At 40.4% G+C, this 25012-nt stretch overlaps 1 protein-coding gene across 3 annotated transcripts in view; it reads left to right on the forward strand.

Moving 5' to 3' along the window:
• LOC136876421 (putative 3-methyladenine DNA glycosylase) overlaps window positions 1-25012 on the forward strand; it is a 98169-nt gene that overhangs the window by 51705 nt on the left and 21452 nt on the right. For 2 of the 3 annotated variants that reach the window (XM_067150387.2, XM_067150385.2), the window contains exon 2: window positions 9995-10519. In XM_067150387.2, the coding sequence (XP_067006488.1) occupies window positions 10018-10519 (502 nt within the window). In that variant the 5' untranslated portion in view covers window positions 9995-10017. Of the gene's footprint in view, window positions 1-9269; window positions 9833-9994; window positions 10520-25012 lie in introns of those variants that run through there. The other variant, XM_067150386.2, reaches the window with a different exon arrangement.

The raw sequence follows: 25012 nt of genomic DNA on the forward strand, positions 1-25012 counted from the left end.
GAGCATATTTGTTGTATGTCCGGCGCTCCCTTCTCGCTCCGCCAGCCAGCTGCACGCGCGCCTGTGTATCATTCTGCTAGCTTCGACGCGCAGCTCTCAGTGCGCGTGCCTGACCATCGAGTGTACTATAAATAGGAGCTCCCGGCCTGCTCACTTGCCCACTTGCCCCGGTGTCCAGCTCCAGAATACACCCTACGTCGAGCACGGAGGCTACTCCTCTTGAAAATGTGCTTCGACCAGGTGGACTGAATTTCTGGCAGTACGAGGTTTCACCTCTGGTCACCGCTCCCTTACCTGTTTCCGCTGCCTATGTTCCGTAATTCTTTTACAAGCCATTTTCATTCCCTAACTTATGCAAGCTCCCTTAGTTTCGCTAGGTGGAATTTCTTCAATCAATTGAACTTGCTTTTTAGGAATTCAGGCACTTCAACAAACAAGGACTCTCATGAACATTTATGTAGTGTGCCAGATAGTTCTCGACTATCAACGTGTCAATTCACAAAGACTATCTTTTCAAGATAGAAGTGTATATAAAGACTGCAAACCTGTACATATTGTATAAAGACAGACTTTTCTCAAGATTCAATATTCCCTTTTGCTTCAAAATAAATCTCAGTTATTTGTGTAAATATCATAAAGTGAAGCAATAAAAGTTGTGTTCTGTAAACTTCAACCTTGGTTACAACACAACTCTATGGCGACGAGGTAAAAAGCACCCACTACAATTCTTCGACCCCAGTTGCCAACTCTATGGCGACGAGGTAAAAAAGCAACAAACTACAATTCATCGGTCCCAGTTGCCAACTCTATAGCGACGAGGTACACACGAAACCAACACTACAATTCAACGGGCCCAGTTGTCAACTCTACGGCGACGTGCTAAACAACAACGACACTCCAACCAGTTCTGACACACAGCTTACCTTACTCTTGCTTGCACGCATCTCGCAATGGCTACTGCGGAACAACTCGCTACGATCTTCCAAGCCTTACAGCAGCAACAACAACAGTTTATGCAACAACAACAGGCAGCATTAATTCAGGCTATTCAAGCTATTTCTGTCTCTACACAGCCATCAGCTATTCCTCCGTTCTCTGCTTTTGATCCGGCTAAGGAAGAATGGTCAGTTTATTTAGCCCGCTTGCAACAGCATTTCATCTGCCATTCTGTCACAGATGATCAACGCCGCCGCGCACTATTTCTTAGTTCGGTTGGCAATGCTACGTGTGAATTACTACGTAAATTAAGTCCAGAAGAACACTTATCTGAGGTACCCTTCACACAGCTCTTGGCCCGTCTCACAGAACACTATGCCAAAGCTCCTCACATAGTGGCTGCTCGCTATAAATTTTTTCAGAGCAGAAAGCAACCCCATCAGACACATACTGAATGGATAACTGAATTGCGTGGTCTAGCTAAACCCTGCCAGTTCATCTGCTCCAAGGACGGTTGTGGTTCATCCTACACTGATTCTCTCATTCGGGACATGCTAATTTTACATACTCCTGAAGACAAAATACGTTTTGACGCTGTCAAGCACAGTAACCCTTCTTTAGAAGACGTCCAGCGTATTGCTACGGTTTATGAGCTTACTACCAAGACTGCCGCAGCCATAGCTTCTCCACACGAAGTTGCACAAGTCTCGCCTCAGGCCCGCAAGTCCTCTGCTACAGTGAACCGTACGGATAAGGCGCTCTCCACCAAGCATTCTCGCCAGGTTCCCTCTCGTAATGCTACACGGAAGCCCAATTCTAAAAGCACCTCGAAACTCCTGCCTTCCTGCCGAGGTTGTTTCAAGCATCATGAACGTCGTGACTGTCGTTTTTTCAAAGCTACTTGTCAACGATGTCATAAACTTGGACACATTCAGACTGTCTGTCAAAGTTCGCCCCGCCCTGCTAAGACTACTGCAGCGCGCCGGAAGCATATACAGCCCCGCCAAGACATGGAAGTTGATCAGATCAATCTTATTCTTCCCACAAAGGATTCTCACAAAATCATCATTCCTCTCTCATTCTCTGATCGATCTGTCGATTTTCAATTAGACACTGGATCACCTGTCTCTATTATTAACCTGACTACCTACCACAACTTAGGTTCACCTGCATGCTCTCCAGCTGACATCCAGCTCGTGACATTTAACAAGAAGAAAATTGACATCAAAGGTCAAATTAAGCTTCAGGCTAGTTATAAAGGAATTCAGAAGGCCATTCCTCTTCTCGTAGTTAACAACTACACTGCATCAAACATTATGGGCATGGATCTATTTAACTTATTTGGTTTCCAGATACATGACAACATTAACGTCGTATCTACATTGCATCCTACTTCTGACGTTACCGCTCTCCTAGCGCAGTTTCCTGAAGTCTTCGACTCTCAGCTCGGAACAGCAAAAGACTATACAGCTCACATACAGCTGAAATCCGGAGCTAAGCCTCGCTTCCTCAAATCACGTCCAGTACCCCTAGCACTTCAAGACCAGGTCACGAAAGAATTAGAAAGATGGATACAAACTGGAATAGTAGTACCAGTTACTTCTAGTCAATGGGCTACTCCACTCGTGGTAATCAAGAAACCTGATGGTAATGTTCGACTTTGTGGCGATTTTCGATCTACAGTCAACGCACAACTTGAAACCGATATCTTTCCTATTCCACGTCCAGAAGACTTATTCCGTCGTCTCTCTGGTGGACAATTCTTCTCTCGAGTTGATCTTAAAGAAGCATATCTCCAGCTACTTTTAGACGAAGAATCTAAGAAATTTCTCACACTCAACACTCCTCTCGGACTGCTCCAGCTCCAGCGGCTCCCATTCGGTGTTTCATCCTCAGCGGCTATTTTTCAGCGCTATTTGGCTCAACTCACCGCCTCAATTCCCGGTTGTGCTAACTACCTTGATGATATTATTGTTACTGGAAAAGATCATCAGGAACATCTAACCAATCTCCGCCTTCTTCTCCAGAAATTGAAAGACAATGGCCTACGAGCGAATCTCGCTAAATGTACCTTCTTTCAGCCTCAAGTTCACTACCTCGGACATATACTTGATAAGAATGGAATCCGTCCTAGTATACAGAATGTCTCCGCGATAGTAAACATGCCAGCACCTCAGAACCTCAAGCAGCTTCAGTCCTTCATAGGCAACGCGAACTATTATAATAAGTTCATTCCACGCTTCGCTACAGTGGCAGCTCCATTAAACGCTCTACGTAAAAAAGGTGTTAAGTTTCAGTGGACTCCGCAATGCCAACAGGCCTGGAAAACAATCAACAACGCCTTAATTCAAGCTATACAACTCACTCATTTTCAGCCCGACAAGATCATCACGCTAGCTACTGACGCTTCAGACTACGGTGTCGGTGCCGTTCTCTCCCAGAAGGATCGTCATGGACAAGAACGCCCCATCGCCTTCGCTTCGAAAACACTTAATGACCATCAACGTCGATACTCACAGATAGAGAAAGAAGCTTTAGCCATCATCTTTGGTATTCGCCGTTTCAATGAATATCTTTATGGCAACCATTTCCTGATCATTACCGATCATAAGCCTATCGTACACTTATTCCATCCTGGTAATAAGATCCCAGAGAATTCCCTCAGAAAGCTTCAAAGATGGTCCATGTTCCTTTCTGATTATTCCTATCAGATTGTATATCGAGCCACATCCCAGCATTGTAATGCTGATGCCCTCTCCCGCTTACCCGTTGGTCCTGATACTGCCTTCGATTCTCAAGAATCTGAATGTCTTCAGTTGGACATAGAACTTGAAGATACTGTATCCAGTTTTCCTATTGATGCTACCTGCATAGCTAAAGCTACGGATAAGGACAGTACACTTGCTACTGTACGTACTTACATCCGCAACGGTTGGCCTCTTCAGAGCACACTTCCTGCCCACCTGGCACCTTATCATCGTATGCAGCATCGTCTCACGACTCGTGCCGGAGTTGTACTACTAGAAGCAGGCACCATCTTCCGAGTGGTTATCCCACTTAGCCTCCAGAAACAAGTTCTCGAATTATTACACCAAAGCCATTGGGGTATCTCCAGAACAAAGCAACTCGCCCGTCAACACTGCTACTGGCCCGGTATTGATGCCGCCATCGAAAAGCTAATACGTCATTGTGAGCAATGTCAAACGAATCAGAACGCCCCGTCTTCTGATCTTGCTTCATGGCCTCCTGCTACTACTCCATGGGAACGAGTTCACATCGATTTCGCAGGTCCTTTCCTCAATTCCATGTGGTTAATAGTCATCGATTCACTGTCAAACTTTCCATATGTAGTGGATATGCATTCGACTACTACAACCGAAGCTACCATTCGTGCTCTCCAGAAAATCTTTACTACAGAAGGTTTACCGCAAGTACTCATTTCGGACAACGGACCTCAATTTACAGCTACTGCTTTTCAGAACTTTTGTACACATAATGGCATTTGTCATATCCTAGCACCACCTTTTCACCCTCAATCTAATGGTGAAGCTGAACGCTTCGTACAAACATTTAAAAGAGGTATGAAGAAAGCTGTCTCTTCAGGCTTAACCAAAGACCAAGCCTTGCTCCAACTCTTAAACAACTACAGAACTCTACCAGGCGCTGATAATATCACTCCTGCACAGAAGCTCCATGGACGACCTCACAGAACTTTACTTTCTCTGTTACAGCCTCTTCCGGCCCAGCATAAGACCTCACCAACGAAGTTCTCCCTCAACGACAAGGTCTACACCAGGACATTCAAATCCAACCCACTCTGGATACCTGGAGTCATCTGCAGATCTTTGGGTCATCGTCTCTACGAGATACAGACTACGGAGAAACGTATCTGCCGCCATCAAGATCAGATACGTCTACGCTACCGCCCCTGTCCAGCTATTGATGCTATTGCTAAACCAGATAAATCTATTGCTGAACGCGCTTTAGATCATTTAATAACAATGGGTTCCTTTCAGGACGAGACAGCGCCACTCCGCCCAGTTCCAGCTCCGGACAATACAACAGAGATATCAGCAGCTCCGCCCCAGCATCGCAGTCGCCGCCAGCGCCGCCGCCGTTTCACGCCGTACCGGCGCATTTAGGAGGGGAGGGTGTTGTATGTCCGGCGCTCCCTTCTCGCTCCGCCAGCCAGCTGCACGCGCGCCTGTGTATCATTCTGCTAGCTTCGACGCGCAGCTCTCAGTGCGCGTGCCTGACCATCGAGTGTACTATAAATAGGAGCTCCCGGCCTGCTCACTTGCCCACTTGCCCCGGTGTCCAGCTCCAGAATACACCCTACGTCGAGCACGGAGGCTACTCCTCTTGAAAATGTGCTTCGACCAGGTGGACTGAATTTCTGGCAGTACGAGGTTTCACCTCTGGTCACCGCTCCCTTACCTGTTTCCGCTGCCTATGTTCCGTAATTCTTTTACAAGCCATTTTCATTCCCTAACTTATGCAAGCTCCCTTAGTTTCGCTAGGTGGAATTTCTTCAATCAATTGAACTTGCTTTTTAGGAATTCAGGCACTTCAACAAACAAGGACTCTCATGAACATTTATGTAGTGTGCCAGATAGTTCTCGACTATCAACGTGTCAATTCACAAAGACTATCTTTTCAAGATAGAAGTGTATATAAAGACTGCAAACCTGTACATATTGTATAAAGACAGACTTTTCTCAAGATTCAATATTCCCTTTTGCTTCAAAATAAATCTCAGTTATTTGTGTAAATATCATAAAGTGAAGCAATAAAAGTTGTGTTCTGTAAACTTCAACCTTGGTTACAACAATATTTGCCTCTGGTGAGACCCCAACTAGAGTATGGTTCCAGTGTATGGGACCCTCACCAGGATTACTTGATTTAGGAACTGGAAAAAATCCAAAGAAAAGCAGCTCGATTTGTTCTGGGCGATTTCCAACAATAGAGTAGCATTACAAAAATGTTGCAAAGTTTGGGTTGGGAAGACTTGGGAGAAAGGAGACAAGTTGCTCGACTAAGTGGTATGTAAATTCTTAGTTCTCATGAAGGGAATTAGATATTTTTTCCACCAATAGAGCATGTCAAAAAAAACAATCAGATGTAAGGCTTTTCAGGCGTTTGCTCTATTAACCAGCGTATTGTCTTAGGTCTGACACTAGACTCATCAGTGGGATGTGTCAGACCCTACCCACTGGCGCTGGGGTGTATGCAGGTGAACTTATCAGAAGCCCATTATAAGAGGCACAGTCTGATAACTGCATATGGGAGATAAATCCCTACAAGGGGGGCAATAATTGCATTGTCTGATAACTGCATACGGGAGATAAATCTCTACAAGGCGGGCAATAATTCCATTGTGGAGATTTATCTCCCATATGCAGTTATCAGACTGTGCCTATTAAATTGGGCTTCTGATAAGTTCACCTGTGTACACCCCAGCATCAGTGGGTTGGGTCTAACACACCCCACTCTGATGAGTCTAGTGTCAGACCTAAGACGAAATGCTTGTTAATAGAGCAAACGCCTGAAAAGCCTTACATCTGATTGTTTTTTTAAGTGGTATGTTCCAAGCTGTCAGTGGAGAGATGGCGTGGGAGGACATCAGTAGACGAATAAGTTTGAGTGGTGTCTTTAAAAGTAGGAAAGATCACAATATGAAGATAAAGTTGGAATTCAAGAGGACAAACTGGGGCAAATATTCATTTATAGGAAGGGGAGTTAGGGATTAAAATAACTTACCAAGGGAGATGTTCAATAAATTTCCAATTTATTTGCAGTCTTTTAAGAAAAGGCTAGGAAAACAACAGACAGGGAATCTGCCACCTGGGCGACCCCTAAATGCAGATCAGGGTCGGTCAGTCGGTTCTGGGAGAATACTCAGCCTAAATATTTATGATCCACTTGTTCCATTTTTGTATTCCCAACCTGACATTCAATCCTCTTAGGTTTCTTTCCTACTTATATCACTTCAGATTCACTGTATCTCTTTTCAAGCTTCAGTATACAGTGTAAGGTTGCAGGCTTTCAGCACGATCTGCCATTAACAGCAAGCTGTCAGCATAGGCCTAACTGCCTACTACATTTCCATCTAACTGGATCTCTCTATGCCAATGTATACCTCTCAGTAAAGACTAGGAAGCGATCGTTAGGGATTCTATCACGAGAGCGACATCCCTAAATGCAGATCCAAGGTGATTGATTGATGATGATCCATGTACCCCTTTAACTACTTTGAACCAAGAACTCGTACCCATAATCCCTCAGAAGTGCTAAAATATTTTCCGTTGTTACTCTGTCATATGCCTTCTCTAGATATGTGAAACATAATCATTACTGTCTATTGCTGAGCATATGCCTGCATGGTTTAGGTCACGTAGCTATCACCTTTCATCGAGAGAGAGTGGTTTCGAAGTCCACTGTCAGCAGCCCTGAAGATGGTTTTTTGTGATTTCGTATTTTCACACCAGGCAAATGCTGGGAGCTGTCCCGTAATTAACGCCACAGTCGCTTCCTTCCCACTCCCAGCCCTTTCCTATCCCATCGTTGCCATAAGACGTTTCTGTGTTGGTGTGACATAAAGCAAATTGTATAACATTTCTGTCTATTCCTCTCATAACATTGTTCAATCACTTCACGCACACTGAAAACCTAGTCCTGACAGTCCACCCCTCTGTGGTATGAAATCACACTGGTTTTTGTCCAACTTCCCCTCCGCCATTGATCGTACCCTCCTTCCCAAAATACCAGTGAACACCTCACCTGCTACACTGATCAGTACAATACCTCAATAGCTGTTGCAATTCTTCTTTATCCCTTGCTTATAGGTAAGTGCAATTACTGCTTTTGAAAAATTAGAATGTACTTTACTCACTTTCTATGTTATTCCTATTACTCTGTGCTGCCATTTCATTCCTGAATTGAATAAAGAAAGATATTCCTTGTGTGGACCTTATCAGTAGTATTTATTTCATTTCATTTATTGTATGGCTTTTGGTGCCAGGAGTGTCCAAAAACATGTTAGGCTTGCCTGGTGCAGGTCTTTCTATTTGACGTCCATGGGCGACTTCCACATCTGGATGTGGGATGATTTAGATAATGAGGTAGGGAGAGGGTGAAACCCAGTGTCGGCACATAGCCTACTCCTGTCGAATAACACCAAGGAGTCTGCTCAAAGCTTTACGTCCCCATCCGATTGGACGAATCACCATCAACAGCGTCATATGCCCTCACTCCATATAAACATTGTGGAGAGGTTTGGAATTAAATCCAGGCTTTAGGCACACATTCTGGGGATTAGATATTGTGTACCATCACCTCTCCTACTCTGCCGGCCAACATTCTGATGGCAATTTTTTTTCGACCAACGGGACTCGAACCGGCTGACGACGGTATCAGACCATATGCACTTGACGTCTTAATGGTCATGGCCACCTGGCAGGCTATTTATGTATTAGATATGAGTGACAAGGATTACTATCACATATATTTATACTGTATACAGGGTGGTTGGAAATAACATGAATCGGGTATATAAGTGTTAGAGGGTTTGTCATGCAGGTAAATAATTTGAAAAAATTAATTTGATATTTCATGCTGTTGTCATTTTATCAGCTGCTCAATTTAGCCAATCAGATTGCTGTGCAGGCAAATTCAGGTGGGTTTTGCGTGGCGATGTTACAAAGACCGCATGCCGCTTAAGACTGGCTTGAGAGCCATTGTGAGAAATTAGCATCAATCACAAACTCACTACGGGTTTCTTTTTATGTCACTGTAGCGTACTTGCTATAGCGCGATCCTATCAGTTTGTAGATTTGCATTCAAATCCCTCCGTTGGTAAAGCTTTTCATGGATTAGTGCTCTGAAGCCAGTCTTAATCCACGTGCATGTCACAAAACCCATTTGAATTCGTCCACGAGATGATCTGATTGGCTAACTTCAATAGCTGATAAAATGACAATGGCACAAGATATCAAATTATTTTAAAAAATTAATCAGTACTATCAACCCTCTAACGCTCACATGCCCGGTTCACGTTGATTCCGAACCGTATATATACCACATCAAAGTATGACTGAAATAAGTCCCAAACCTCTCTACAGCGCTTATGAGGAGCGAGGGCATATGACACTGTTGATGGTATTATTTAGTGCACTGAAATCAGGTTTCACCCTCTCCCTGCATCATCATCATCATCGTCATCATTTCTACCCAACACAACATGCAGTCATAAGTTGGACACAGAAACACATACACTCGTGTAATGATCTTTGCCTCTGAGGCAAGGAATAACTAACTGAATCCCTGAAGTCCTTGCTGGCACTTTTATACCTTTCAGTAAGTGATCGATGTATACTGTGAACAACAAAGGTTAAAGATTTCAGCCTTGGCCAGCGATGATGTAGACAAATAATTAAAGATCACAAAGTGGCCAGTGAACTCATATCAAAATGCCAGGGCATGAAATACATATACAACACAGAGTACGAGTGAAATATCTGCACTTAAACTGTTGTTAATAAGTTGACATAGCCCACACTGGAGGAAGCAATAAATTGTAATAACATGACATAAGTAAGCCTAAAAATGAAGAGCTTTTAATAGTGTTTTCTGTTTCTTTATAGCACAGCGTTGAATATAACTACCGTATATAAATAATATAACTAGAAATAATTTAACTATATTTATGCATGGTTAAGCATAACTGAGTATGACAAGTATTTATATAGTTGGGAGAATTCTAGATTTGGTTCCACCTTTTGGCATACTTAAAAAATATTTTTTTAAATTTTCAGCTACAGTTTAATACTGTTGTGATTATTTTTTTAGCAAGGCCTTCTTATCAATTAAAAAATAGGTGTACCAAGACAGATTCCACATAAGTATACGTTGAGAGTAAGATATATAATAATTACGGAATACAAAGTTTATAGTTAACAGTAATGCAGCATACATAGTGTCACTAAAAGAGGAAAATCTTGAGATAAGTATTTACACCTTGAATTTTAAACACTAAAACCATCAATTTTTGTGTTTCCAGGTGTGTTTGATTATTTCATAACCATGAAGAGGAGAAAGGCAGGTCAAAGTGGTGCTACCAGAAAATCAAAAAGAGTTATGAAAGAAAACGCTGTTCTAAAAAACGAGGAAGAGGAACAGATAGTTGTTAAATCCAAGGCAAACTCCTCTCATAAAAAGAAAGAAGCAAAGAAAACCAGTGAAGAGCAGCTCTTACTAGAATTAGAACAAGACTATTTAACTGTAAATAGAAATCTGAAGCCTTCTGTTGGTCTGCACAGACTGCAGGAGGATTTCTTTGATGTTCCTTGTGAGCAGCTTGCTAAATCTTTGCTTGGTAAAGTGCTAGTTCGTCGCCAGAATGATGGTACTCTTATACGTGGAAGGATTGTGGAGACTGAGTGTTATCCAGGGGGAGAAGATAAAGGCTCGTGTTCTTATCAGGGGAAGATAACGGAGAGAACAAAAGCTGTCTTCATGAAGCCTGGAGTTATGTTTGTTTACTTAACATACGGGATGTACCACTGCTTCAACATATCTAGCCAAGGTTAGTACATGAAAATTAAATCCTTTTGAATTTAAGATCTCATAGTTTTCTGTTAGGGCCTACCTCAAGTGCAGCCACTGTATGATAGCATACAGATGAAAATTTAACTATCCAACTTGGTAACTTCAGTCGTTTAAGTGCGACCAGTATCCAGTATTTGGGAGATAGTGGGTTTGAACCCCACTGTCGGCAGCCCTGAATATGGTTTTCCGTGGTTTCCCATTTTCACAAAAGGCAAAAAGTAAACAACTAAGCAAGAATAAAACTTTTAAAATCTATTGTTAAACAATGGGTCAAATAACATATTATTAATAATAATATTGGGCTGATGACCTTCGATGTTAGGCCCCTTAAAACAACTAGCAGCAGCATAATAATAATATCACATAATTAATTATATATAATATAATGTACCCATTTTGAGTATTTTGCTGGGGCTGTATAGGGTTGCCATATGCCACGGATTTCACAGACAGTCAACGATTTTAGGGTAAATGAAACCGTCCGGGCCAAAAAGGCAATTGTCCGCGATATTTTCTGGATTTTAAGTCAACTTCCGGTAAGTTAAAAAATTGCTGTCAAAGAAGCATCAATATCTCTTTGCCTTCACATTATATAAAATCCAAAGAGAACAGAACAGCTTTCGAGATATCAAAACAGTGGGCAGTCAGTCATCTCTGATAGTATTACAGTACATCCTCTTTGATTTGCGAGATTGAGAGTTGCCGATACAGTGGGCGGTCAGTGGTCTCTGGCAATGAAGAGTATTATCCTCTTTGATTAGCATGTTGAATGTTCGCATGGTTTGTTGTGCTTGCGATTTAGTTGTGTTATATTGTATTAAATAGTTGTTATTATTTGCCTGGTGGTTTGATAATGTCGGCTAGATGAAAGGTTAAGTTCAAGGAGGAATATGCTGAACAGTTTCCAAGTATAAAGCGAGGAAGAACTGAATATGAAGCTTTCTACAAAATTTGCGGGTGAGTAACATTACATTTATACAAAGACCCATTGAAATAGTTTTTAAATTGTTAATTGTGCAGGTGCTACATCGTTGTTTTCCTAGAAAAATTATTCTATTATACGTTTTTCCTCTTCACAGTTCCTACATTTCAATCAGTAATGGAGGTAGACGTGATATTCAAGACCACGTGCAATCGAAAAAGCATAAGACGGCAGTGGGTAATAAAGTAGCTGCAGCAGAAGCTACATTTGCATTTCACTGTGTCAAGCACCATCATTCATACAACTCCAGTTCTTGCACTTCAAAAATTATATCTCAGGTTTTTAGTGACTCGAAAGTTGCAGTAAACTTTTCCAGCGCCAAAACTAAAACAGAAGCCATCGTTAATAATGTGATATCACCGTTCATTAAAGCCAGAACAAGGAACAGTCTATCGAAGGCCAATTATGTTGGTATTAGCACTGATGCTAGCAACCACAAGTATTTGAAAATATTTCCTGTTCTTATGCAGTATTTTGATTATGACAAAGGTGTCCAAAGTAGATTGTTAAATTTAAATAAATGTGACAGTGAGAATTCTAGTACAATAACAGAGTGTGTATACAGTGCCATTTTAGAACATGGGCTTAGTGATAAAATATCTGCTTTTGGTGGAGATAACACAAATACTAACTTCGGGGGTGTTGCGAGAAAAGGAGAAAACAATGTGTGCAAGAAACTTCAGAATAAACTGAATAGGGAAATTTTAGGAGTAGGTTGTCCAGCTCATATTTTGCATAATGCAATTCAGACTGGTACAGATGTCCTCACTCATGATATTGAGAGCATTATCATAAAGGTTTTAAATTAGTTCTCCACATACACTGTTCGTGTAGCATCGCTAAAAGAATGTTCAGAATTTGTTGATGTGACACATAAGGACCTACTTTGATGTGTAAGAACCAGGTGGCTCACCATGTTTCCTGCTCTAGAGAGGTTCATCCACATGTTTAAGGCACTTAAGTCTTACTTTCTTTCACTTGATACGTCTCCTTCCCTTCTCAAGAAATTCTTTTCTGATTCTGATGGTGAAATGTATCTGCTCTTCTTGAATGCACAAATGAATCCTTCCCAGAGGGCAGTTAGCAGTATTGAGAGGCAAGACATATCAGTGAATGAGGTAAGCTTGGAGGTAGAAAATATACTGCAAATTTTGGGAAAGAGAAAATAGTGTGTTTTCGTTACGTCTAAAGTTAAAGAATTAATGTCTGACCTTACACAATATCAGCAGTCTACATTTCTAGGGGAAGTCTCTCTTTTCTATCAAACATTGATTACTTGATAAAAAGCTCTTGTCTGATATTAAACATTTTGACTGGATTTTGCTAAAGACTGTACCTTCATGGGAAAATGTTGAAAAGACATTCAAGTGGTTGCATGGAAACACAAGCTGTAAATTGAATGAGTCCCTTCTCTTTGACTAAGTACTGAAATTACAAGTGTGTTTTGGGTAGGTCAAAGATGAAAGTTTTGAGAATTTGATGTCACATAAGAAATGGGTGTTCTTCATTCATATTTCTTCATATTTCTAGTAAGCAGTATTCAGAGTTGCTGAAAATTGTGGAATTTTATTTCTCCGTTCCCAGTTATAATGGCAATGTACAGTAGAGTGAGTCTTTTTCCCTCATGATTTCTCAATGGACAGAAGAAAGGAATAGGTTAACAGTAAAATCAGTCAATGCAATGGTGCAAATACAGTACAATATGAAAAATGTAAGTTGCAGTGAATTTCATAAACTGATTGAGAACCAGATGAAGTTCATCTGTTCAAGGTTCTGAAAACTACGATTGGTATAAGAGAAGCTTAAATGATGACAATGGAACTTCGTGTACTGAATAATTTGATGCATACTGTATTCTCATTTTTGGTAATAACTGCTTTCTTAATGAAGTAGTCCTTCCTCAACTCTGGATCATTAATTAAATGCACATTTCCCTTAGCTTAGGGGCATGAGGACTCCTTATTCCTCATATTTCCATTTCCTTTCATCAATAACGCTGATCGAAAGTTTTGCCCTGGTTTTGGATTTCGAGATTATGGCAACCCTAGGGCTGTACCCTAATGAAGGCACAGGCACTTCCTTCCCACTCCTAGCCCTATACTATCCCATCGTTGAGAAGATTTATCTATGCCCGGTGCAACGTAAAACAACTTGTAAAAAAGCTTTGTGTTATATTGAAAATAATAATATTGAAAGATCAGGATAAAACTCAAATATATGTTTATATCTTGTATAGGACAGTAATAGCCTTTCTTATTTAAAACTTCTCTCTCTCTATCTCGAGTTCTCATTGTTTTGATTGATTGGTAACAACTTTCCCTTTCTTTCTTGAGCCAGTTATTTCACTTCCTCTTTGTAAGAGTTTCAGCTGGTTGCCTTCTTGATTATGAGGAATGCGAAAACAGGTTTGTACCATTAAGGGTGGTAAGGAATGGTAAAGACCCACCTTATTATAATAGAGAAATAAAGAGACTAAGAAGGAGGTGCAGACTGGAAAGAAATAGTTAGAAATGGCTGTGGAAGTAAGGAGAAATTGAAGGAACTTATAGAGAAATAAAGAGACTAAGAAGGAGGTGCAGACTGGAAAGAAATAAGAGTTAGAAATGGCTGTGGAAGTAAGGAGAAATTGAAGGAACTTACTAGAAAATTGAATCTAGCAAAGAAGGCAGCTAAGGATAACATGATGGCAAGCATAATTGGCAGTCATACGAATTTTAGTGAAAAATGGAAGGGTATGTATAGGTATTTTAAGGCAGAAACAGGTTCCAAGAAGGACATTCCAGGAATAATTAATGAACAAGGGGAGTGTGTATGTGAGGATCTTCAAAAGGCAGAAGTATTCAGTCAGCAGTATGTAAAGATTGTTGGTTACAAGGATAATGTCGAGATAGAGGAGGAGACTAAGGCTAAAGAAGTAATAAAATTTACATATGATAACAATGACATTTACAATAAGATACAAAAGTTGAAAACTAGAAAAGCAGCTGGAATTGATCAGATTTCTGGGGATATACTAAAGACAATGGGTTGGGATATAGTACCATATCTGAAGTACTTATTTGATTATTGTTTGGTCGGAGGAGCTATACCAGATGAATGGAGAGTTGCTATAGTAGCCCCTGTGTATAAAGGGAAGGGTGATAGACATAAAGCTGAAAATTACAGCCCAGTAAGTTTGACATGCATTGTATGTAAGCTTTGGGAAGGCATTCTTTCTGATTATATTAGACATGTTTGTGAAATTAATAACTGGTTCGATAGAAGGCAATTCGGTTTTAGGAAAGGTTATTCCACTGAAGCTCAACTTGTAGGATTGCAGCAAGATATAGCAGATATCTTGGATTCTGGAGGTCAAATGGACTGTATCGCGATTGACCTGTCTAAAGCATTTGATAAGGTGGATCATGGGAGACTACTGGCAAAAATGAGTGCAATTGGACTAGACAAAAGAGTGACTGAATGGGTTGCTATATTTCTAGAAAATAGATCTCAGAGAATAAGGGTAGGTAAAGCTTCATCTGACCCTGTAATAATTAAGAGGGGAATTCCTCAAGGCAGTATTATCGGACCTTTGTTTTCTTATATATATAAATGATATGAGTAAAGGAGTGGAATCGGAGGTAAGGCTTTTTGCGGATGATGTTATTCTCTATAGAGTGATAAATAAGTTACAAGATTGTGAGCAACTGCAACGTGACCTCGAAAATGTTGTGAGATGGACAGCAGGCAATGGTATGTTGATAAACGGGGTTAAAAGTCAGTTAGTGAGTTTCACAAATAGGAAAAGTCCTCTCAGTTTTAATTACTGCGTCGATGGGGTGAAAGTTCCTTTTGGGGATCACTGTAAGTATCTAGGTGTTAATATAAGGAAAGATCTTCATTGGGGTAATCACATAAATGGGATTGTAAATAAAGGGTACAGATCTCTGCACATGGTTATGAGGGTGTTTACGGGTTGTAGTAAGGATGTAAAGGAGAGGGCATATAAGTCTCTGGTAAGACCCCAACTAGAGTATGGTTCCAGTGTATGGGACCCTCACCAGGATTACCTGATTCAAGAACTGGAAAAAATCCAAAGAAAAGCAGCTCGATTTGTTTTGGGTGATTTCCGACAAAAGAGTAGCGTTACAAAAATGTTGCAATGTTTGGGTTGGGAAGAATTGAGAAAAAGAAGAAGAGCTGCTCGACTAAGTGGTACGTTCCGAGCTGTCAGCGGAGAGATGGCGTGGAATGACATTAGTAGACGAATAGGTTTGAATGGCGTTTATAAAAGTAGGAAAGATCACAATATGAAGATAGTTGGAATTCAAGAGGACAAACTGGGGCAAATATTCATTTATAGGAAGGGGAGTTAGGGATTGGAATAACTTACCAAGGGAGATGTTCAATAAATTTCCAATTTCTTTGAAATCATTTAGGAAAAGGCTAGGAAAGCAACAGATAGGGAATCTGCCACCTGGGCGACTGCCCTAAATGCAGATCAGTATTGATTGATGATGATGATGATGATGATATATCAAAGAATGTCAGTCTTGGATGACCACTTCCTCTTCTCCCTTCTGTCCATCCTTCCAATACTGTTAGCAACAGGTTATCTCATCTCAGTAGGTGTCCAACAAGCAAACCTATTTCTTCTTTTTTATTTTTATTGAAAGGATGATCTCTCTCTTACACCCAATGCTCTTAACAAGCTTGTTGTTTGTAATTATATCCTTCCAGTCTGTTTTTAATAGTCATGTGTAGAACCAGTCTCTCCCACAAGTCAACCCTTCGTTCATGTCATAGGAGGTAGGTAATGGCATGAACAGTAGCATGGTGAAGTATCAAGACAATAATAAAGCTTACCTCTTTCATTTTACTGCAGTGGAATCCTCCTGTCTTCTTTATGGGCAAATTCCTCAATAACTGCACCATAGAAGCTGCTTTGATTTTGAAGTCACCACTCAAACTTATTCGTCTATTAATGTCATTCCATGCCATCTCCACTGACAGCTCGGAACTTACCACTTAATACCAGTATAATGGGTCTGTTATTGTTGCTAGCGTTTTGCCCCAGTGTGCTAATTTGGGCTCATCAGTTGGTAAATAGCACACCTACCAAGACGCATGGCTAGTGCCTACTGTGGAGGCCACTGCATAGGCTATTTGAAGCTACCGGCAGTGCCAGTGCACTATGAGAGACTTTATCTCTTTTGCAAAAGTTGAAGCTTGCCAGGCTATCAAATGATATGGATATAGATTCCCTTAGGGAACGTGAATTATTTGTTCCGAGTGAGTAAATTTATAATACCAATATAATGCGTCTTGGGAGGTATGCTATTTACCAACACTCGAGCCCAAATTAGCACACTGGGGTGAAAAGCTGGCAACAGGAATGAGTTAGCCTGAAAATTCATAATGTCCAATAACAGACCCATTATATTGGTATAATAAATTTACTCATTCAGGACAAATAATTCAGGTTCCCTAAGGGAATCTACAGTATATTCATATCATCTGATAGTCTGGCAAGCTTCAACTTTTGCAAAAGAGACTAAGTCTCTCATCGTGCATTGGCACTGCCGGTATCTTCAAATAGCCTACACAGTGGCCTCCACGGTATGCACTAGCCATGCGTCTTTGTAGTTGTGCTATTTACCAACTGACGAGCCCAAATTAGCTCATTGGGGCAAAACGCTGGCAACAGAAATGAGTTAGCCTGAAAATTTATTATGTCCAATAACAGACTCATTATATTGGTATTATAAATTTACTAATTTGGGACAAATAATTCCGGTTCCCTAAAGGAATCTATATCCATAACATACCACTTAGTCGAGCAGCTCATCTCCTTTCTCCAAAGTTTTCCCAGCCCAAACTTTGCAACATTCTTGTAACGCTTCTGAGCCATGCTAAAATGGCATGTTCATAAAAATGATGTTTCCCATATTGCAAAGGGCTTGTATCGGCCTCACCTCGATTGAGTTAAGTGTTTCCATGATTGTACCAGAGAGGGCAGCTCCCTCGGTCATGAGCACGGAAGATCATTCTTTCGGTGAGACTGTTGTTTTATCTCTTTGGAGCGAATCTTTGCATTGTTATGTGTGTGGAATATAAACATGGATCCCACGCAGATTGGAGTGGCGTTTTTATGCCATAAATGGGTTTTTAATAGATTTACACTTGATCCATACTACCATCCTTCTTGTTATTTTGATTATTGATATTACAGGTATGGTTATTCTTGTATTAATATTATTTCTACGGTTCTGTTTTGCCATTCGCCTCTTTTAATGATGGCCGATTGATATGCATCCTTCTGCTCTCCAGCGAGAATGGGCTGTGTGTCTGTTGTTGACGTGATTGTGATGTGTTCATAGCTGGGTCTCTGATGGATTTTATTTACGTGCACTACATTGTAAAGTATTTTACCATCGAATGAATGTACGCCCTGCGTGTCGACGTGAAGATCCATTTGTGCCGTACGAAGTGCGTAAGCTGATGGGTTTATGCATGACCACTGGGTCCCTATTATCCTACTACTAATTGTCTGCACTGTGCACGCTATCTCTGACATGTGAGACCTTTGTTTGTGACCATGAGAGTCATACTATATGAGTTGGTGTTCAACTTATTAACTGGAGCAACTGCTCATATTGTTTGCCTATGCTGGCAATGTCTAAATGTTTGGGTGTGTGTTGGTGAGTGGAAGGAGAGGAAGGATGACGTATCGGTCAGCTCAGTTTATATTTTTGACTTTGTTTCTGAGCCTCATGCTTATTGCCGGTACAGTGATATTTATTTTGCCTTGGTCTCCGTCATGGCCGTTTGCTTGCCCACGAGGCCGCCATGTTTGTTTTCTTATATTCAGGCTATGCACATGCCTGTGTTTCTCTTTGGGTTTGAATATTGTTTCTTTGGTCCAGAGATGTTTCTCACTATGCTATGTTGTGATCTTTCACATTTTATTTTACCTTCTCTGGTTTCTTTTTCTTCTCCTTGCTGTGTGCGAACTTTGATCTGTGGTAATTGTTGAGACAATGTGGAAGTTAAATAGTCGCGTATGTAAAGAATTTTATTAATCTCGCGGAAAGAAGGACCGAGTTGATCCGTGTGGATTGTATTCACATTACCACACGTATCGGTCAGCTCAATTTATATTTTTGACTTTGTTTCTGAGCCTCATGCTTGTTGCCGGTACAGTGATATTTATTTTGCCTTGGTCTCCGTCATGGCCGTTTGCTTGCCCATGAGGCCGCCATGTTTATTTTTTTATATTCAGGCTATGCGCATGCCTGTGTTTCTCTTTGGGTTTGAATATTGTTTCTTTTGTCCAGAGATGTTTCTCACTATGCTATGTTGTGATCTTTCACATTTTATTTTACCTTCTCTGGGTTTTTTCCTTCTCCATGCTGTGCTGGAACTTTGATCTGTGGTAATTGTTGAGACAATGTGGAAGTTAAATAGACGCGTATGTAAAGAATTTTATTAATCTCGTGGAAGGAACGACCGAGTTGATCCGTGTGGATTGTATTCACATTACCACATTATGTAGCGAGATTGCAATTGGGACAGTGAGCCCGTCGTATGAATAATTTAAGCTTGGTGTTTGAAAAGCTGTGCTCAGGCATTAATGTTAGGACTCCAATTGGATGAATTCTGCACATGTACGTATCCTTTCTTTTAATTGCTGGCTTAATTTCTTGTTTCTGTTTTTGAATTTTATTATATCAATAAACCCTCATTTAAATTTAGTTTGAATTTTATTGCTAGTAGCCCTAGTATTGTTCCTGTTCTGCATTGAAATGAGGGTCGTTTCCAGTTCAGGGCTGTGTCTTTGGCCTTTCCTGGTCACGGTCCACGTCTCGAATCTCCTGACGTGTGTGTTTTATGGTGACGTAGATTGTCAGTAAGGGAGGGGGTGTGGCTCACTACTCTTTTGTCAGAAATCACCCAGAACAAATCGAGCTGCTTTTCTGTGGATTTTTCCAGTTCTTGAATCAAGTAATCCTGGCGAGGGTCCCATACACTGGAACCACACCTAAGTTGGGGTCTTACCAGAGACTTATATGCCCTCTCCTTTACATCCTTACTACAACCCCTAAATACCCTCATAACCATGTACAGAGATCTGTAGACTTTATTTACAATCCAGTGTTCTCCCTAGGACCTTTGTAATGGGCGCACCGCCCTGCCATTTTCAGAGACTGCCCGGCTAACATGACCTAGATATGTGCTACCTACATGATATTATTATATATTTGTGTCATTGGATGTTCCAAATTAAAATGTAATTACTGTAAATCTGTTTATTTAATGATAAATATTCATTATTGTCTGCATAATTGCATCATTTATATCAGAGATTAAATGTTTAACTTGACTATCACGTTGTGTTGTGCGTGAGCGGTGTCTGCATTAGTGAGGAATCCCATGCGAGCACTCGATTCTGCAAGATGTCACAAACCCGCATGGCACTCCACAGCAACCGAGTGGTGAGCCCCGGTGTTACATGATTGTGAACGAGCAGTAGAACACTTAGAAGTTCAAATTACTTTGTTGTGTATTTTTCATGAAAAACACTAAAATAGTTCAATTTTGCAATTTTTTTTACCTGTGTGATATTATTGTTAATGCCCTGAGGGAAATAAATTGAAATTTTGTCACATTAATTTTTGACTTAGTATTCTCTGCCCGGCTACTCATTCCTGCCACCCGGCTGACGAAAATTTCTGGGGAAAACACAGCAATCCCATTTATGTGATTACCTCAGTGAAGATCTTTCCTTATATTAACACCTAGGTACTTACAATGATTCCCATAAGGAACTTTCACCCCCATCAACGCAGTAATTAAAACTGAGAGGACTTTTCCTATTTATGAAACTCACAACCTGACTTTTAACCCGTTAATCATCATACCATCGCTTACTGTCCATCTCACATTATCGAGGTCATTTTGCAGTTGCTCACAATCTTATAACTTATTACTCTATACAGAATAACATCATCCGCAAAATGCCTTATCTCTAGTTCCAGTTCTTTACTCATACCGTTTATACATATAAGAATATATAAAGGTCCAATAATACTACTTGAGGAATTCCCCTCTTAATTATTACAGCGTCAGATAAAGCTTCGCCTACTCTAATTCTCTGAGTTCTGTTTTCTAGAAATATATCCACCCATTCAGTCACTCTTTTGTTTAGTCCATTTGGACTAATTTTTGCCAGTAGTCTCCCATGAGCCACCCTATCAAATGCCTAAGACAGGTCAATCGCGATCCTGTCCATTTGACCTCCTGAATCCAACATATCTGCCATATCTTGCTGGAATCCTACAAGTTGAGATTCAGTGGAATAACCTTTCCTAAACCCGAACTGCCTTCTATCAAACCAGTTATTAATTTTGCAAATATGTCTCATATAATCAGAATGAATGCTTTCCCTAAGCTTACATGCAATGCATGTCAAACTGACAGGCCTATAATTTTCATCTTATGTCTATTACCCTTTCCTTTATACACAGGGGTTACTATAGCAACTCTCCATTCATTTGGTATAGCTGCTTCATGCAAACAATAATCAAACAAGTACTTCAGATATGGTAGTATATCCCAACCCATTGTCTTCAGTATATCCCCAGAAATGTTATCAATTCCAGCTGATTTTCTAGTTTTCAAGTTTTGTATCTTATTGTAAATGTCGTTTTATATATATATATATATATGTATGTAGGTATGTATGCAAATGACATATCTCCTCCTAAACCACTGGTGCAATATCAACCAAACTTGGTACACATATAACTTACTATCTTGAGACGAGCACTGTGGGGGTAAGCCATCCCTAGCACCCTTAGGGATGGGGGTTCAGGGGGAGTTACATATAAAATTAATCGAAAATAGTGTCAATTACACAGTTTTCAGTGCCGATGGGATTAATAGTGACAGTTTGAGTTTTTAAAGTCGAAGGTCAGCTCCCCTTTGGGGAGGGGGTGTGCGGGGGGGAGTGATATATAAAAATACTTGAAAATAGTGCTAAATCCATAGTTTACGGGGTCGTTGAGATGATCAGTGACACTCAAGATTTTCTTATCTCTTAGGGCCCTTTCACACGATCCACTGCTTGCCACGCCACTCCACTCCACTCCACCAGAGGTGTGGTAAAAGGCCGGTAGCGTTCACACGAGACACTTCGTGTGGCGCAACCTCCGTCCACTCTCGTCAACAGCAGGCTGCTGTCGACCGGCCTGAAGTGTCTTCCACACTGGGCGACCGGAAGCTCACTCGTCACTGAATCAGATTAGCTCGTTCAGACAGTCAACATATGAGCTACAAGTTCGAAGATTTCGTTTCAAAATGTCGGTTCCATTCATAGATACTGAAAAGTTAATAATAGAAATACAAAATCGGCCTTGTCAGTGGGATTAACGAACGACAGACTCTTCAAATAAAATAAAAGGCTTCAAATGTGGAATGAAGTTTCCCATGAAGGGATTCCACTTTCTGCCGAACTGGACAACTCCAAAGAGAGAGAAGTTGATATCTACAGTAATAGGCTGTATGTGTTATATGTTAACAATTTTCGATATTCCAATTACATGGGTCATTGAAAAATAATTAATCAAGGCTTTTTAGCAGTCTTCATTTCAAAAGAACTGCTTCCAATTAAATTACATAATAACATTTTCTTATTCGGACCGAACACGATAGCCTCAGTCGCTTATGTGCCGCCATTATCCAGTATTCGGGAGATAGTGGGTTCGAACCCAACTGTCGGCAGCCCTGAAGATGGTTTCCGTGGTTTCCCATTTTCAAACCAGGCAAATGCTGGGACTGTACCTTAATTAAGGCCACGGCCCCTTCCTTCCCACTCCTAACCCTTTCCTGTCCCATCGTGGCCATAAGACCTATCTGTGTCGGTGCGACGTACAGCAACTTGTAAAAAAAAAATCTTATTCGTGAGAACTACCAGTTTTATTTACAGAAGGTAGGTGTAGGTAGCAAGGCCATACTGGTAGCTCACTAAATCAGTCGTTCAAACGGTCAGCATTGTGTGCGTCACAAGTTTGAAGTTTTTGTTTCAAAATATCGGCGGAATACATTTTCTCATGTTCGTGCCCTGACGCTGTAAACTTGCTTCAAGGATTGACAACAATTCAAACAAATTCCCACTCATACGAAAGTAATTAAGGAACATTTTTAGATCATTGGTACGTTCATCTAGAAGAACGATGAGTTCCTCGTTCTAGGCGATGGACCCAATGAACCTTAGTACTGTTCTTTCACCTCAACCTTCTTTTCGGAAGAATAAAAATCCCAAGGATAATGTGCGCGTCCATGGACCAGATTCAAACCGAGACGGAAATATGAGGTGGGGACGAGAAGTTGCCGGTAAGTTGACGGAAGTGGACGGCAAGTGTCTGAGAAGTGGAGTGGAGTGGAGTGGCGTGGCGTGGAAAGCAAGTGGACCGTGTGAAAGGAGCCTTAGCAGTTAGGTAGGAGGGAGGTGATATATACAGATAATTGAAAATAATATCAAATGTATAGTTTTTAGGTTCGCTGAGATGAATAGTTACACTCTGGATTTTTTAAAAGTCCAACTTCCACCCCCTTTGGTGTGGGGAGCGAGTGGGGAGTGATACATAAAAACTAATCGAATAATAGTGTTGAATCCATACGTTTTGGGGTTGCTGAGATGAATAGTGACACTCCAAATGTTTTTAAAGTACAAATTTGGCCCCCTTTGGGGTTGGGGGCGTACAAATATTACCTGCTATCTGGAAAAAATACTGTGGGCGAAAGACGCCCCTAGAACCCCCGGGGAAGGTGGTGAAATGTAATGTATATTAATAAATGGAAGTTGGTTTGGAGCAAGCTATACGTATACTGTACTGAATGTATTGGGTAGATCAAATATAAACGGGAATTATTTTTTAAAATTTATTGCATCTACCAAAAGAAAATCACATATATGGAACACTTTTCTACATAGTGACCTGTGTTCGATGCACATTTTCTCTATCGGATTGGTAAATTTTTGATACCGTCCTGATAGAAAGAAGAGGGGCGTGTGCAGAGCCAGTTGTGCACAAACTCTTCTACACTTGCATCATCATTGAACCGCTGTCCTCCTAGGTCTTTTTTGAGTGGTCCAAACATATGCTAGTTGCAGGGCGGTAAATCTGTACTGGAATCCACCTTCTCAATACATACAAAACTGTTGCACATAAATTATATTATAACATTTTTATTTTTATGAAGGTACCGGTTTCGACATGTTTTCAATGTCATCATCAGCCTTTCGTAAAACCAAGCAAGAGAATATATTCACATATAGCAACAATACACACATACTAGGTAAAATTCGTATAATGACACATTTAAAGTAGTTCATATCAAATATCTGAGGATTGCTACGCGTTGGCGGCGTAATAGTCTTGTATTGTTTTGCTACATGAGTTGAGGCACTTTTTGTAAAGATGACATAGCTTACCAGGGAAAATCAAAGGCCCATCATTACATGGGACTTAAAATCAAGGTCGCAAAATTGGGCAAGGATATAGATTTTCTTAAGCAATGTATAATACACAATTTAACACTAAATTTCCTTAAAACTAACATTTAAAAAAAAACATCGGAATAGTCCCCAACATTGGAAGACTCAAATCAAAGTCAACAAAATCTGGCTAAAATGAAATTAAGCTCTTGTACAAGAAGAAATCATTTTTAAACAACCGACTTTACGAGACTCACCTTGAAGCAGCTTGCTTGCTTAACGGCGCTCAATGGAACTTGTTTCAGGCCCAAGTTAATAACAGATTATTTGAGGTCTTATCTAAAAAACAACTTACTCCTGAGAGGAAACTTAATACACTCAAAAATAACTCAGCATATAATCACGACATTGCAAGAGTAACCAAAAAATCCTTGATCCCTACAACTTCATTGATCAGCTTCATCCCCCGGTAGTTAACTTATAAAAAACACAACTAAATGATGAAGAAAACGCAATCCTTGCAAAAGGCCCTAAACACAACTGGCCCAATTTTAATAAAGTTAACATAGCTTCCAACTTAGTCATAGAATCAGAAGTTACCATTAATAAAATGCCTTTAGATTTACAAGAGGAAGTAAGACTAGACGTAAAAAGGAAATTGAGTAAAATATATACCTCCGAAAATAAAATGACAACCCCTAATAATAATAATAATAATAATAATAATAATTCTTTCGTTGAACAGGAAGAGGTCCTTGAGTTTAAAAAAAAAATCAAGGATTATAACCTCATCACTAAAGCGGACAAAGGGAATACGACTGTCATTATGGACAAAGACGAGTACATAAATAAAACAAAAGACTTCTTTAACAATAGTTCCTTTTCTATAGTGAAGAAAGATCCTACCCAGCAAATCCAATGTCGTTTAAAAACAAATTCTAAAAAACTCCTTGTTTCTCTTCACTGATCAGGAAAAAGCAAAACTTTACTACATGAATCCGGGTCTGCCC

This window comes from Anabrus simplex, chromosome 6 (genome assembly GCF_040414725.1).
Source record: "Anabrus simplex isolate iqAnaSimp1 chromosome 6, ASM4041472v1, whole genome shotgun sequence".
Lineage (NCBI taxonomy): Eukaryota > Metazoa > Arthropoda > Insecta > Orthoptera > Tettigoniidae > Anabrus > Anabrus simplex.